The sequence below is a fragment of the Chelonia mydas genome, chromosome 2 (assembly GCF_015237465.2).
Source record: "Chelonia mydas isolate rCheMyd1 chromosome 2, rCheMyd1.pri.v2, whole genome shotgun sequence".
Classification (NCBI taxonomy): Eukaryota; Metazoa; Chordata; order Testudines; family Cheloniidae; genus Chelonia; species Chelonia mydas.
Window position 1 is genome coordinate 5,527,955 of NC_057850.1, and position 16,257 is coordinate 5,544,211.

The 16,257-nt window shown below is 49.2% G+C and overlaps 1 protein-coding gene across 7 annotated transcripts in view; it reads left to right on the forward strand.

Moving 5' to 3' along the window:
• The window catches only part of TOP1MT (DNA topoisomerase I mitochondrial), a 53,309-nt gene extending 47,134 nt beyond the window's left edge, over nt 1-6,175 (forward strand). For 6 of the 7 annotated variants that reach the window (XM_043538985.1, XM_043538984.1, XM_043538987.1 and 3 more), the window contains 2 exons: nt 2,602-2,751; nt 4,639-6,155. In XM_043538985.1, coding sequence (XP_043394920.1) covers nt 2,602-2,751; nt 4,639-4,741 — 253 coding nt within the window. In that variant the 3' untranslated portion in view covers nt 4,742-6,155. Of the gene's footprint in view, nt 1-2,601; nt 2,752-4,638 lie in introns of all 7 variants that reach the window. The other variant, XM_027831620.3, reaches the window with a different exon arrangement.
• Nucleotides 6,176-16,257: the final 10,082 nt, after the last annotated feature.

A 16,257-nucleotide genomic window follows, 5' to 3' on the forward strand; every position in this document is an offset into this window, starting at 1 on the left:
GTGGAAACTGCAGAAGACATTATATACACACAGAGACCATGAAACAAAACTTCCTCCCACCTCACTCCCCCGCTGGCAACAGCTTATCTAAAGTGATCCTCAAGTAGAGCCATTTCCAGCACAAATCCAGGTTTTCTCACCCTTCCCCCCCCCCCCCCCCACACACATACAAACTCACTCTCCTGCTGGCAACAGCCCATCCCCCTTTGAAACCCCTCTTTATAATGCGCATGATAATCAAGGAGGGTCACCTCCAGCACTAATCCAGGTTTTCTCACCCCCCCCCACACCCCCCCCTTTTCCAAAAACCACACACACAAACTCATTCTCCTGCTGGCAACAGCTCATCTTACAATGTGCACAGCAATAATCCAAGTTTAACCAGAACGTCTGGGGGGGGGGGGGGGTTTGCAGGAAAAAAAACAAGGGGAGACAGGCTACCTTGCATAGGGGACTGGTTGTGATGGTGACCCTACTCTCGAAGATCACATAAAAACCCAGGTGTTTTGGTCTGTTGAGCTCTGTCTTTTGAGATCCACCTTAGTGCCCTAACCAAGTCCTCCTCGTCGCTATCTTAGGAACATCTCTAGGCTTCATGCCATGCGGTCTCATCCTGTCGATGCTAATCTATGCAGCGATTGGCCCTAAAATGGGTTATTGGTTGCTTCATGGACTAGCAGATTGGATGCTGTGTAGGTCTAACAGGCTTGTGCACAATGCTGAAGCCAAAGACTCTTTCCAAGCAGTCGAGTCTTTCAGTCTACTTCTCCAACATTAATCTTTACACTGTCTCCCACATCATTGTTACCAAATTTCCTTGCAGATGATGGAACACTCTCCATCAAACGAATCCCATATATCCATAACCTTGTGCCACCTTTATCCTGTAGCCTTTTATTTTATTTAAAGTGAATGTAGTAATGGGGTATTACACCACCGTGGGTTTGGCTCTGGCGGCTAGTTTCAAGTTCAATAGAGTGCAAGTCACCTCTGCTACTTGCTTCAGATATAGAGTCTCTAGGACACATAAAGACCCAGGATAGTGACCACACAGACATTCAAGTACAAGGTCTAGTCTGTTTTACAAGTTTTATTAAAGTTATGATTACCCAAGCATGTAGAAATGCTATACAGACCTATGCACAAGTTACAACTATAGTTATACTCACATCCTTAATGTTAGGGTCTGATGGGTCTCTCATGGCTTGATCATCAGTAGAGGAATGGTTCCTGCTGGAGTTTCCCATAGGGAGCTCAATTTTCCCAGTCTGGCCACCCCTTTTGTATAATGTGATTCTGTATAAACCTACATTCTGCGCATGTCCATAAAAGGGTCAACCCTCTTTTTCCTTATTGGTCTGATGTCCCCATGAAACTTAAGGGACCCCAATTTCTATAGGTTGTGTAGATTCTCTTTATTCTCATTAGCACTGATGCCCCCTGCGGTTAGGGCATGTGTTAGAACAATGTGATTACCGGGTATCTTGTAAGCAAAAAAACTTTTACTGTTAATTTTTTGCAATATCACCCATTGGTGCATCTTTTCCCTTAATTTTAGGGCATCGGATCATTCTTCAGTCACTTATTTATGTCAGCATATCTTATCGAAAGGCCTAGTATGGCTAAGCTAAAATCTTACAGGCCTCAACCTGTAGGCCTTGCGTTTCAGCTGTACTTACTTAGATGCCTAATGCATGATTATTCCCTTCTAACTACTGATCAATCTTATACTTCAAGAATCTTACAACGTAATTCTATTTAGCATACATTGATTATATATAAGATAATTAGGAGGCTGGAGCACACGACTTATGAGGAGAGGCTGAGGGAACTGGGATTGTTTAGTCTGCAGAATGAGGGGGGATTTGATAGCTGCTTTCAACTACCTGAAAGGGGGTTCCAAAGAGGATGGATCTAGACTGTTCTCAGGGGTAGCAGGTGACAGAACAAGGAGTAATGGTCTCAAGTTGCAGTGGGGGAGGTCTAGGTTGGATATTAGGAAACACTTTTTCACTAGGAGGGTGGTGAAACACTGGAAGGGGTTACCTAGGGAGGTGGTGGAATCTCCTTCCTTTGAAGTTTTTAAGGTCAAGCTTGACAAAGCCCTGGCTGGGATGATTTAGTTGGGGATGGGTCCTGCAGGGGATTGGACTAGATGACCTTCTGAGGTCCCTTCCAACCCGGATATCCTATGATTCTATGATAACGTTAGTTAATTATAACATCACACAATAAATGAACAATAAACTAAAATCATTGGCTACAATCCCTAGCATTTATAGTTGAACGCAATGTGAGCCTTTCCACTCACTTTAATGGATCAGCGCCTTAGGTCTTAGTGACTGTTAAACAAAACCTCTGGGACTCGACCCTCGTGGCTGTGGCAAACCGGGGGTCTTGGCTCCTTCTCCTGGCTTGGTCAGAGCGGCAGGCTCCGTCTCTGTTGTTGAAGCTAGGTGTACGGCATATTTGCTTGCCGTGCCGTACGTAGGACGGCTAGAGCGCCGAGGGGCTGCACTGCAGCGTATCGCTCTGTATTTCAGCCCTGCTTTGTTTCCCTTTTTTAACGTCCCGTCTGCCTTGTCCCTGCTCTTCCGCCAGCGCCGTGGAGAAGAAAAAGAAGCTGCTGGAGAAGATCCAAGAACAGCTGCTGAAGCTGAACGTTCAAGCCACGGACAAAGAGGAAAACAAGCAGATTGCTCTGGGCACATCCAAGCTGAACTATCTGGATCCCAGGATTAGTGTGGCCTGGTAGGCTGCTGGCTCTCTTCAGAGCTGTTCCTTTACCCTCCTATGTGCCTATCCCATCGACGCGGAGCAAGCGCTGCCCACGCCGAATGAAATATCCACTTGCCCCCTCACACATAGGCGCCGACTCCGCGAGTGCTCTGGGGCTGGAGCCACCCACGGGGGGAAAAAGTGAGCACTCAGAACCCACTGGCAGCCCCACTAATCAGCTTCTGCCCCCCCCCAGCCCTCCCGCCAATCAGCTCCTTCCCCTCCCTCCCAGCCCCTCCCACCTGCCACGATCAGCTGTTCAGCAGCGAGCAGGAGGCGCTGGGGGGGAGACAGCTGGGTGCATTCGGGGAATGGGGAGGGGCAGGGGCAGAGGCAGAACAGGGGCGGGGAAGGGGTGGCGTGGGGGCGGGGCCTGGGGCGGAGCATCCCCCGGGAAACGACAAAGTCGGCGCCTCTGGCCTCAAGTCTCTGGGTCGGAGGGAAAGGGGGCGTTTTGCAGACAAAACCAGGCTCGGCAGGGCCAAGGCTGCCGGGAGAGGGGCCGAGTTGCAAAGCTGCACATCCCTCACAGGGAATGTCCTGCAAGCAGCTCTTCTTGTGTATGACAAGGGAGCTTCAGCTCAGGCAGCTCTGCTCTCCCCCGCTGTGGCAGGATGGCCCCGGGCACAAAGGCGATCCCTCAGGAAACTGGGTCCCAAACCGGCCTCTGAGGGCTCGTCTGTACGGCGAGCCAGCGTGCGGCAAACTGGGGTGGGAATCTGCAGCGCTGTAGCCTGCAGCCCCCTGACTGGCCTTATGGACCTGCTCCCGTGCGCTAGAAGTTGTGTAGCGTGGCACCGGGGTCCCTACCGAATGGTCAGTGTGCAGCGGCCTGCCCTAAGTTAAAACCAACACCTTGCGTTGCACCCTTTGGAAGCTAGTGCGGATCCCAGGGCACCTGTTGTCTTGCACTGCTATTGGGAAACTTGGCTTCCCTTATCTTTCTAGCCCTGTGGTATCTGAGCACTTCACAGTCGTTAATGGTTTTATTCCTCCCAGCACCCCTGAGAGGTAGGGAAGGGGTATCCCCCTTCTACAGATGGTTAGACAGTGATGTGGCCAAAGTCAGACAAGGAACCAGGCTGAACTGGGAATTGAACCCACATCTTTTGAATCCCAAGCCAGTCTCTCATAGGCCAGAAGGGACGATCATGATCATTTAGTCTGAGCTCCTGCACATTTTAGGCCACAGACCCTCACCGGCCCTCTCCCGCAATAGGCCCCTGCTGAGTTATTGATGTCCTCATGGTTTAAAGACTTCACGTTACAGAGAATCCACCATTTACACTAATTCATACCAGCAAGTGACCCTGGGGAAAATTCCTTCCCACCCTCAAATATGGCGGTCACTTAGACCCTGAGCATGTGGGTGAGACCCACCAGCCAGACACCCAGGAAAGAATTCTCTGTAGTAACTCAGAGCCCTTCCCACCCAGTTCTTGTCTCCAGCCGTTGGGGATTTTTGCTCCTGGCAGTTGCAGATCGGCTTCATGGCATTGTAGGCTGTCCCCTCGTACCATCCCCTCCATAGATTTATCAAGCTCAGTCTTATCCACTGGCCACCCTTCCTCCCTCCATTACAGTGTGTAACAGAAGACTAAAAAGCCTAGTATGCTGTATAGTGCTGTGAGTGGGGAAGTGATGCATGTCACTCACAAAACTGCGGTTCCATACCTCTGTTATCTCAAAGCATTTATGTAAAGCTAGAGAAAACCCACAGAATCTGACAACATTAGCAAATGCCCAGTAGGTAAGAGTCCTTCCCTGACAGGGTGTTGAACTGGCGGATCTAATAGCAACTGCCTGCTGCCGCCGCCGCCTTCTGCTACCATTCAGCGTCTGCCCTGTGCTTGCCCGCAGGTGTAAGAAGTTTGGGGTGCCCATCGAGAAGATTTACAATAAGACCCAGAGAGAGAAGTTTGCCTGGGCGATTGACATGGCTGACGAAGACTTTGAGTTCTGAGAATGGGGCTTCCCACTGAGGAACGGAAACCCGTGTTACCTCTTGTTCTTCTGGCAGCTTTGGAAGTTTTTATGTATTGGGGAAAATACGTGTAATGGAAGAATTTGATACATGTATATCATGTCTTCTTTTGTATAAAAAGAACCCCCGAGTTTAAATCGGAAACACAGGTACCACTCCCAGTGGTACTAATCCTGACTATAGTGGCCTTATATATGAACTTTTAGTTCCTTCTCTCTGCTGCCAAGTGCTTCATGTCTTCTTTCCCCTTCAGTTCTGAGATGACGGAGGTTAGGTACGAGTCTTAAGTATGCAGTATAAAACTACATTAGATTATCTAATCCCATCTCCATTCTCTGTATCAGGGTGTCTCTACCCTTGCACTCTGCCTGAGAATTAGCTTGACAAGAAACACTAAGGAATGATAGTGCTGGAACCAAGCGACTGGGGACACTGAAAGCAGCTGTAACATGACCGAAGGGCTGTAGCAGGAGTCCTGGGTACACTGCAAGAAGGAATAGTCTACAGATTTCTAACCCTGTCTGAGCTGGAGTAAGAATTACAGGATATTTTATTTTCTCTATTCTTTGGAAGGGGAAACTGGTTCAGATGCACACAAATAGTCATGGTGATCTATAGGAAACATTCGGTTTATGGAGGGAGGAAATGATTGAAAAGGCCAACCAGCACTTAGGGTTGTTATACAATAGATGGTTGAAACCCAAAGTGAAAATCCTATTGATTTGAGCAAAGCCTGCTCAAATGCACCTTCACTGTATAACCTTGGTCTAGCAGAACCGTTCTCTGTGGCCCTGATCCAAAACCCACTGAAGTCAATAGATGTTTTCCCATTGACTTCAGTGGGCTTGGGATCAAGCCGCAGGTATCTTTAGACACCATATCAGTTGATGCAAATCTCACCGCACCCATTCACTTTCATATTGTGGAAAGGTGTCAGGTCCATGGTAGAGGTTGGAAATGTTAGTAGGGGTCATGGTTTTGCTGTAGAAACGACAGTAAGTGGCATGTGACTTCACTGACTGAGTCCATGTTTCTCACTGCTCTGGTGACATAGGGCAGCAAGCTGCCCTCGCCACAAACCGGATGGGGATCTACTGTAGGCAAAGTACAGTAAAATGAACATATTTGCCATATCACTATTGATCACTTGTTTTGATACAAAGCACAAAGTTTTTTATGGATCTTGCAAGCAATAAGCCTGAAAATACTTTTGTCAGTAAACCTTTGTATGCACATTAAGGGTTAACCCTTCTACCACTCAGTGGATAAAGTCCATGTCACTGCGGTCTGGAGGTCCTTTTCTGCATGTTGATTTTCAGACCATCGCTCATGTGTTAACTTATTTAAGTTCTCATTTCTGTTTGAAGTTAGGTGCTTGAAACATTTCATTAAAATCTGAAATATTTTTGGGTACATTGGTCCTCTCGTTTATCCAGATAATCCAGTCACAGAACCCAGCCCTAGGTCAGGAGAAACCTGAACTGGTAGTTGGTCTCTGGGGTGGTGATGAAAGGGCTGCCTGCAAAAGCGATGCACATGCAAGTTTTTGTGAGGACATATTTGGAAATAGGGCTCTAAAATGTTAATTTTAAGAGAGGGCGTTGGACAGCGGTAAAAGCAGGAGAGAGGAGTTGTGTGCAATTGACCGCCATCTATTAGGAAGCAGGGACTTTGGGTTTCTAATCTGATCGTTGGATGGGTCCCAAAGTGATTTTGCTAGTTCGTGTCTGGTGGATACTCTCCTAGTAATATAAATAGGACCTTACCAAATTCACAGTCCATTTTGGTCAATGTCTTTGTTTAAAAAATCGTAAATTTCATGATTTCAGATATTTAAATCTGAAATTTCACAGTGTTGTAATTGTAGGGGTCCTGACCCAAAAAGGAGTTGTAGGGGGAGGCTTGCAGTGTTATTATAGGGGGGGTTGCGGTGCTGCTACCCTTACTTCTGCGGCTGGCGGCAACGCTGCCTTCAGAGCTGGGCGGCCAGAAATAAAGGGAGGCGTCAGCTGTTTATGTCGTGACAATTCCTGGGCGCGCCAAGGGCTGGGATGCACCTCGCTACCACCTGCCCTCAGCGTGAGGGAGTCTTGTCTGTGCCTGCCAGGGGTCAGCTCGCTGACACCCCCAGCCACAGACACGCACTCCTCCCCCCTCAGCCTACGCAGGCTCCGCTGTCCCGCGGCAGGTTAGCAATAGGCACACGCCAACCCCCGAGCCCTCTGAGCATCCGCCTGCAGGTCCAGCCTCAGAGCCGCTGGACGCTCCCAGAATTCCCAGCACCCAAAGGAGCAGCACACGCCGCTGACCAGTGGCATGGCGGGACCCCGCAGCCCTGAACCCGCAGCACGTAGATTGGCTCATGGTAAAAGCCCTGACGACGTTTGTGTAACAAAGGAAGAAACTGGAGAAGACGCAAAGGGAACTAGTGGCCTCAGAGGGTTACAGACAAAGTCAAACCAGAACACGCATGCTAGAGCCGAAACGCCGCAAACAAGCTGCCTTCTCGTCTAATACAGGCTGCTTCCCCAAAGTGCTCCTCGGGGGGCTTTTCACCCAGGCTGGCTCAGACCAGAAGAGCCAACTCTCGAATGTGCCGGGAGGTGGGAGGGGGGCTCCCCCCAGCTCTGCCCCAGGCCCTGCCCCGACTCCGCCCCTTCCCCCAAGGCCCCACCCCACCTCTTCCCGACCTTGCTCTTCCCCCCCCAATGCCTCCTGCGTGGGTGGGCAGGAGGGGCTGATGGTGGGTGCTAAGCCCTGGAGCACCCGTGGGGTCGGCGCCTATGACTCAGACCCTCCTTTCATGAGACCAAGCCTGCCAGCAGCTTGTCTTCTCAGATGCAGCATGCCAGGGCATTCCTCTGCACCCCTAGGTATGTCAGGCCATGTCTACACTAGCAAGCGCATGGCTGTACCAATGCAAGTAGCCGCTCTGTGCCGGTGGGAGAGAGCTCTCCCACCGGCAGAATTAAACCACCGCCAATGAGTGGCGGTAGCTATGTCCGTGTGAGAGCTGTGCAGAGGAGCGCTTATGCCAGTGAAACGTATGTTGCTCAGGGGGGTGTTTTTTTACACCCCTGAGTGACACAAGTTTTGCCAGCATAAGCAGTAGTGTAGACATGCCCTTAGACCAGTCCTTTGTTCTTCTGTAGGCTTGCCCCACCTTCCCCCGCTGCTCACCTCTCCCTGTTAATGTCTTCTCCAGGAGTCCCCACAATTGCGTCACTTGACTCCGCGTTCGAGTAGATTTCCATTGTAAGCCACACGGTACACAGTGGACAGCCAGGGAGCTGTGTGTGTCCCACCTCCTGCCTGGTGGGACCTGTCTTAAGGCATGTACCTCTGGCAGACCTGCCCTTTACTTCAAGGCTCTAAGAACATGATTTCCAGAATATGTACATAGCTCCTTCCATATTATCTGTGCACACATCTGGCAATGCGTATGATGCCCACTGTGACACAGGCGTTTGGTAGACACCTTACATGACACTCTTTGGTGACCTAGTATGAAGATATAGTACCAGACTCAGGGGATCCCTGTAACTCTTATGCAGCCCTCTGCCAGCTGGCATTCTGAGGGCCTTCAGTCACATATGTCAATCATCTTTCTTGTGTGCTTTGATTAGCAGTGAAATAATTGACAAGACTGACATTTTACACACTCATCATTAGGTTTCAGAGTCAACGTGCTGAGTGGCACCTCACTCTGGCATCACGAGTGAATGGAATTTAAGTTGTGAGTAGAGAGTGGCTTTACCATCAGTCATTTTCCAATCCAAAGCCTGTTAAAAATAGCTAGCGATTGCTTCATTATTACCCGGCCATGGGAACTTCCCTGTACCTAAGCCACAGGAGAGAGGTCTCTTGAGACACCTATTGCACTTCCTAATAACTTTCTAAATAGAGAACTGGAACTGTAGGGTGAGGTTTCTCCTTTGACGTGGCTGAAGTGAAGCTGTTGCCCTGGGAAAACAGCCGTGGCTAATTCATGTGTTTGTTCTCCAGCTAGAACCTGTTTGGGGTGGGGCTAAGAAGTGATTTCAGTCATGATGGGCTGCAATACGTCAACTGTAAGCCCCTTGGGGGCAGTTTGTGTTTGTACAGCACCTTGCACGGTGCGGTTCCTGGTTTATGATTGGAGCTGCTAGCTGCTACCACAATCTAAATAATAACAGGCAAGTTGGTTTCATTCTGGAATGCTGAAAATCTCAGCCCTCTTGCCCTGGCTGTTCACAGTCAGAGGATGGTGATATACATGGCACGTTCTCCTGGGCCACCCCTTGTGCATGAGAGGCAAGCCTGTACAAACCTCCAAAGCCTCCACTATCCTCCTTCAAACTCACCTCTGTGGCGACGCCCAAACCCCCTCGACAACGGCTAGGCAGTTGTGCGGTAGCTGCCCCTCCCGGCAAACTGGCTTGTCTCCCTGTTAGCTTGTCCTCCGCCCCTTTTATGTCCACCTGTTGTTCTCTCATCATAGGCTGGGCCTGTGAGCTCTTCGGAACAGGGGCTGTCTTTTTAGCTACATGTGTGTACAGTGCCTAGCACAATGGGGCCTCAGTCCCTGACTGGGGCCGCGAGGCTCTACGGCAATACAAATAATCAATAGTTATAAATGCCCTATGCAGGCCTTGCAGTGGGGTTAGGGTGTGTTACTCCTTTAAGCAGTCCATGTGTTTTTCTTTTGGAAGGTACTAACATGTGAAGCCAGGCGGGCTGTGAAGCCCAGTGTGTACAGACGCAAAATAATTCCTCACAGCTCGGGGGCGTGGGCCTGAAGTGCCCCCACATTGGCAAATGCCAACATTCCCCTTGAAGAAAAGGAGTACTTGTGGCACCTTAGAGACTAACCAATTTATTTGAGCATAAGCTTTCGTGAGCTACAGCTCACTTCATCGGATGCATACTGTGGAAAGTATAGAAGATCTTTTTATATACACACAAAGCATGAAAAAATATCTCCTCCCACCCCACTCTCCTGCTGGTAATAGCTTATCTAAAGTGATCACTCTCCTTACAACGTGTATGATAATCAAGTTGGGCCATTTCCAGCACAAATCCAGGTTTTCTCACACCCCCCCCCCCCACCACAAACCCACTCTCCTGCTGGTAATAGCTTATCTAAAGTGACCACTCTCCTTACGAAAGCTTATGCTCAAATAAATTGGTTAGTCTCTAAGGTGCCACAAGTACTCCTTTTCTTTTTGCGAATACAGACTAACACGGCTGTTACTCTGAAACCTAACATTCCCCTTGGCATTCTCAATCTAATGTTCAGAAACGGTTCTTGTGCCCATAGTACTTACGTGGCTCTTTTCTCTGCATTACCTGAGTGCCTCATTGTCTTGAGTGTATTAACCCCAATGACCCTCCTGTGAGGCAGGGCAGGACTATTAACTTCATTGCTGAGATGGGAAACTGAGGCACAGACCTGCTAAGTGACTTGCCCAAGGGCACACAGGCAGCCTGTGGGAGAAGTGAGGACTTCTCCCAAGCCTTAGGTGAGCGCCTTTAATCATTGATCATTCCCATATTGTGGTCTGTGGGGCACTTGCTGGTTCTGGCTTATCCCCCCGTGTCACCTGCTAAAACACATTAATAGAAGCTAAAACTACACTTAATACTTTCCTAGTATCACCTTGCCACTTCAGCAATTGCCATACTTGCCAGAGGGATATTAGCTAGATGCAAACAGGAGAGGAGGGTCTTGTGGTTAAAGGGCAGGCCCAGGCCTCAGGAGACCGGGATTCAGTCTTCGGTCTGACACAGACTTGCGGTATGACCTTGGGTAAATCACTTAACCTCTCTGCATCTGCAGAGTGTGACTGGTAACCCTGTCCTGCCTCACAGGGGGGTTGAGAGGGTAAATTCATGAGCAAAGGTAACGGGCTCAGATCCTTCAATCATGAGCATTGGCGCAATGCCTGCGAATAAAAGAGGAGGTGTCTGGGGCAATCTCGGCATAAAGATCATAGGATGGAAGGGACCTCGAGAGGTCACCTAGTGCAGGTGAGGCAGGACCAAGTAAATCTAGACCATCCCTAACAGGGTTTTGTCCAACCTGTTCTTCAAAACACCTATGATGGGGATTCCCCAACCTCCCTTGGCAGCCTATTCCAGAGCGTAACTACCCTAAGTTTGTTCCTTATATCTAAGATGTGGGTTGCACTGTGGAAGAGTTCGAGAACTACTAGCTAACGTGAGCAGACACAATTTGGTGGGTTGCATCTCTTGCTATCCTCGCACGCAATGAGCCTGGGAGCAAACTTCTTCAGGGAGTTATTTCAAGTGAACATGTCTTAGAGCCTTGCCCAGGTCACTGCAACGAAGGTGCAAGGGCTTGGCAGAAACACACAAAGACAGTCACAGTCTGCAAGGTCTCTGGCTCAAGGGGTAATGTTTGCATCGAGAAATCAAGATAAATTCAGAGAAGCGGCAACCAAGAGTCACCAGAACACCTCGACTTGGGGCTCAACCCAGTTCTGTGACCCGGGGTGGAGACCCTGATCTTCCCAAAGGGAATTCTATCCCCTCTGTTGCCCCAGCAGCCATGCCCTGTGCAAAGCAATGCTGATGCTTCCCTCCCAGGGGACCCTGTCAGTTGACATGGGTGGTCATTTGTTTTGCTTTGAGAATTTGGGCTCGATAACTATTGCTCCGTGCTGGTGTTCTGATGCAATGCCAGAACATCTGCCCCTTGCTGACCATGTGTGGCTGGGTGTGTATTAATTGCAGTGCATAGAAAACTGCCTACGGACAGCGCTTAATTAGAAGGCTGTCCCTCGTGGCTTACATGATGTTTTACCTATTACCAGCTACACCCACACGCTCTCCGCAGCGTGAGATCGCACCAGGTAGGAACATGCATTTTCTTACCCACAGCACGTGGTAGGCCACGTTACTCCAGTCATTTGCCTCTCCTCGCTGTCTGCAGAGATGTCGTGTTTCTTGCTTTTAATAGTGTGCTCGCCCTGAGGCAGTCGCAACTTCCATACAGGGACCGAGTGCCGTGGAGCTGTCTGTACAGAGCCATCAAAATGACACTCCAGATTCTGGAGGGATGTAGCTTGGCTCTTCAGGGGTCAGTGGTCGTAGGATTTGGATGGAATTGATTGACAGGATGCACGGATCTGGATGTCATTCTACTCCCTCAAACAATCTCTGCTCCCGTTTCTCAGAGCGATTTTCTGCACTCCACCAGCCGCGTCCCCTCCCAGGCTCTTCCCACGTGTAGTGCGGCTCGACTCACTCAGTTCTACAGCCTCCCTGTTTTGCAAAGATAGAAAAGGAGGCACCAAGAGGTAAATGGCTTTTCCAGGGTCACATGTGGAGATTGCAAACACGGCCCAGCTCCTGTGACTCCCAGTCGTGTGCATTAGCCCCTCATTTCGTTGGTTGCCAGCTGTGAAACGCTAGGCACTAGATCTGCCTTGTTGTCTCAGTTACCATCTGACACAGCCATCTGGAAATGAACCATACGTGTCCCTGCCTGCGTCAGCTACGGTAGTTACACCATTGTCACAAGAACATAGGAACGGCCACACTGGTCAGACCGAAGGTCCATCCAGCCCGGTATCCTGTCTGCCGACAGTGGCCAATGCCAGCTGCCCCAGAGGGAATGAACAGAACAGGGAATCATCAAGTGATCCATCCCCTGTCGCCCATTCCCAGCTTCTGGCAAACAGAGGTTAGAGGCACCATCCCTGCCCATCCTGGCTAATAGCCATTGATGGACCTACCCTCCATGAACTTATTCAGTTCTTTTTTGAACCCCGTTATAGTCTCGGCCTTCACAACATCCTCTGGCAAGGAGTTCCACAGGTTGACTGTGCGTTGTGTGAAGAAATACTTCCTTTTGTTTGTTTTAAACCTGCTGCCTATTTTTAAAAAAAAGTCACCTATCCGTCCCCGAGCTGTGGAGAGCTCAAAGATCTTGAACACCTCACTGGTGGACAGTATCTTCTTGTTGCTCAGGCAAATTTCCCTGACTCTGGTATCGTGACAACTTCAGAGTCCTAGCATAGTTGGGGGAGGGGAGGCCATCTACAGCTATTACAAGGTCGCTGCTCAGGAAGTGACGTCCACCCCCTCGTGCCATATGCATTGGACTCAATCTTACAGGTGCCTCCTTCTCCTCTGTTTGCTCTGCCAGACTCTCATGCATTGCTGACCTGCCTTGGCAGAAGGTCTTCCCGTGTGCCTGGGCTTTGTGGGATACCCCGGGGATGCCCTGGTCTGGTCCCACACACAGCGGCTCTGCACCCAGCACTTGATTGGTGAGGTTTGATCTGGACAGTTGAGTCACCACCAGACACTGTTCTGTGCCCCAGATGAAACTCTATTCTTTTTACCCCTCACTTGGAATCAGAGGAGGAGACAAAGATTCATAATACGGATCATGAACAATAACCCTACGGGGCTGACTATGATGATGCTTCCTTAGAAGAGGCCCTAGGTTTACTGTCAGTGACGTGACCTAATCCCTAACCTCTCCCAACTGCCCCCAGACAGTCAGCCCCCTAGAATCCAAGACCAATGCAAGCTGGGGACAAGGCTGGGCATGAAAAGCCAGTACTCGGTTCCCATGCGGATTCAGTGCCCAGTAAACCATGCGGCAGCTCTTCCGCACAGCTGCCACGTGAATCAGTGTGTTGTCATGAGTGACCCAGCCCACGTCAGAAATGGACCTTTAAAATTCCAGCCTTCGTAGTCACAAGAACCCCGGGGAGGTATATAACCCACCCCTGCGGTGCAGGCTGAGGAATGCAAAGCAAGATGAGGACCTGCCTGACTATATTGCTGGCTGCTGTCCTGTGTGCTGAACAAGGTGAGGTTCCCAGTGATTCTCTTGGGCTGCTTGGTATTACAACATACTCAGAAAGGAGGGGGACATGGGGAGGTAGCTGACGTTATTCTGAAATGACCTGCCTTGTGGTTTGGAGGCCAGCATTTCTGTAGAGGGCACGATGGTCGGAGCTATTAAGCATCAGAAGGTGGGAATCCCAGAGTCCCCCCCACCCCACCCCGTGATGTCTCTCAGCTGAAAGTGAAATTATTCTTTGTGGCTGAATCCCCACTCTGGCACTTCGAGTGCAGGAGGTGGGGGCCCGCAAGGATTCTAAAAATTACTGGCCACTCCAGGCTTGTATTAAACGCTCAAGGTTACAGCTTAAAGGTTACAAGCAAACAAAAGCATCTGGGGTTAGCACAGAAGAGATCCACAAGCCAAAATAAGAAATAAACCTGATCGCATCTAACTAAACATTCCTGATCCAAATTATTTCTTCTAGGTATGGAAGGTAATTTTTCATACCTGGTTCAAACCTTACACAGCATTCTTGCCTACAGCATTGCTGCTCCGTGTCTCTGCAGCCCAGAGAACAACAGACAAAGGGAAAGTTTCTTTCCAAATTTTAAAATTTCTTGCCTTCCCATTGGCTCTTTTGGTCAGGTGCCCACTCCTTTTCTTTTACCTGGGGGCTTGTTAACTCTTTACAGGGAAATCAAGCAGAGAACAGCTACCAAGAGGGATTTTACAGCTAACTGGCTGGCTGGCTGTCCATCAAAGGGAGCTATCCCCCCACTTTATTTATCAGAGGATCCTTTCTGTATAATTTATTTCACCCATTTCTTGCATTGTCGCCAACCTATCCTAATCCCTAAAGATGGGTTTTCAAACATCAGCGTGCTTCACTTTGCCCAATGTAAGTAAATGGAAATGTAATTGGCCAAACGGAGGGCAATTACATTTCCCCATCTCAATGGGGTGCCTTCAGCCTGAACTAGCTGAGGGTGCGCTATCTGGGAAACCCCTCACTCAAATTCTTCAAATTTTACCCACAAACTCTACCCTGGTCCCTGGCTTGACCTACCAATTTTCAGGCCAATCTGTCGTTTCTTGGGGGAGTATAGAGAGGGTGCAAAATTCAGCCGTAAACAGAGATTGCAAGCTTCGCTCTGGAGAGACTACTGCCATGTTACTGTTTGCAGAGTGCTCTAAATGTGCAGAGTATTATTAAAGCCAATCTCGCAGGTATAGAATTGCATAAGTATCCCAGTGCTTTAGTTGTGGGAGGGGTTTCCTGGTAGGAAGCATTAGTGTTGATCACTATTGGCAGTAAATGAAGTAGAGGGATCTGGCTTAGAAATCCCTATGTCATCTTAATTATTTTCTGATGTATGTTGAAAAGTGAGACAAATCTATTAGAAAGTGTTTTTTACTATTGTAATGGGGGTTAGGTGTTTATCAGCAGATGGATTGGGGGATGGAGGGACAGGGTGGTGGTGTCATGTATTGCAAACCTTGGTGTCATGTATTGCAAACATCTCTGTGATCTGCATGGTGTTTCCCTTCCTTAGCTCACTCGCTGAAGTGCTACACCTGCATCGCCCAGTCCAGCAACGACCAGTGCCTGATCCCCACTGACTGTACCGATGGTGACAAATACTGTGCAACAATAGTCGGGACTGACAAATCTAGTAAGTTTCAGCATTAGTGACTAGCAGAGAGAGTCTGTCTACTAGTCTGGGCACATCACTGAGAACAGAGAACTCCTGCTTTCTAATGCCACATGCTACATGACACTGACTCTTTCTCTGACCTTGGCCACATCACTTACACTCACTCTGCTCCACTTTCTCCAGCTTTGAAATGGAGATAATCAAATTCACTCAACCTACCTCACTGGGATATTGTGAGGCTTAATTAATGTTGTTCACAGGTATAGCCCCATATAATTGCTAATTATTCTCCTTATTAATGACCAGTGAACACATTATTAAAAGGTCACTGCACTCATTTGGCTCAGCCATGGCAGCCTGGGACTTTAAAAAGTGCTCACCTTCTTCTTACCAAGGATATCATAGAATATCAGGGTTGGAAGGGACCTCAGGAGGTCATCTAGTCCAACCCCCTGCTCAAAGCAGGACCAATCCCCAATTTTTGGCCCAGATCCCTAAATGGCCCTCTTGAGGATTGAGCTCACAGCCCTGGGTTTAGCAAGCCAATGCTCAAACCACTAAGCTATCTCTCCCCCCCCATGAAACAATAGTTGGGTGTACATGAGTCTTTTGTGGAAAACACACACACACGCACATTCTCTCTCTCTCTCTCTTCCCCCCCCACACTCCCCGCCCCCCAAAAGGGAACAAGTAAGAACTATATGCAAGTTTGTTGTCGGAAAACCCTGAAAATGAGCCAAGGTGCCATAGGGCTGGGGGGCATTAGAAACACCTCGCCAGAGACAGCTCTATGGATCTCAATTGTCTATAGATGCAGTGTGGTCTTCAAAGCCAATCCCCCACCTCTCACACCAAACAGTCTGCACGGATCTTAGTTTGTCACCGGCAGTGCTGGGGCCCACCTAGAGCCCTATGAAGTCCCCGCAATTCATGAAAGTAAGTGCATGTTCCAAGCAGCGGACGCAGTAAGTCTGGTTTTAGCTCTGAGTTCTGGCTGCCCGCGCCGGGCTGTGTTTGAAACCGGGGAAGAAGAA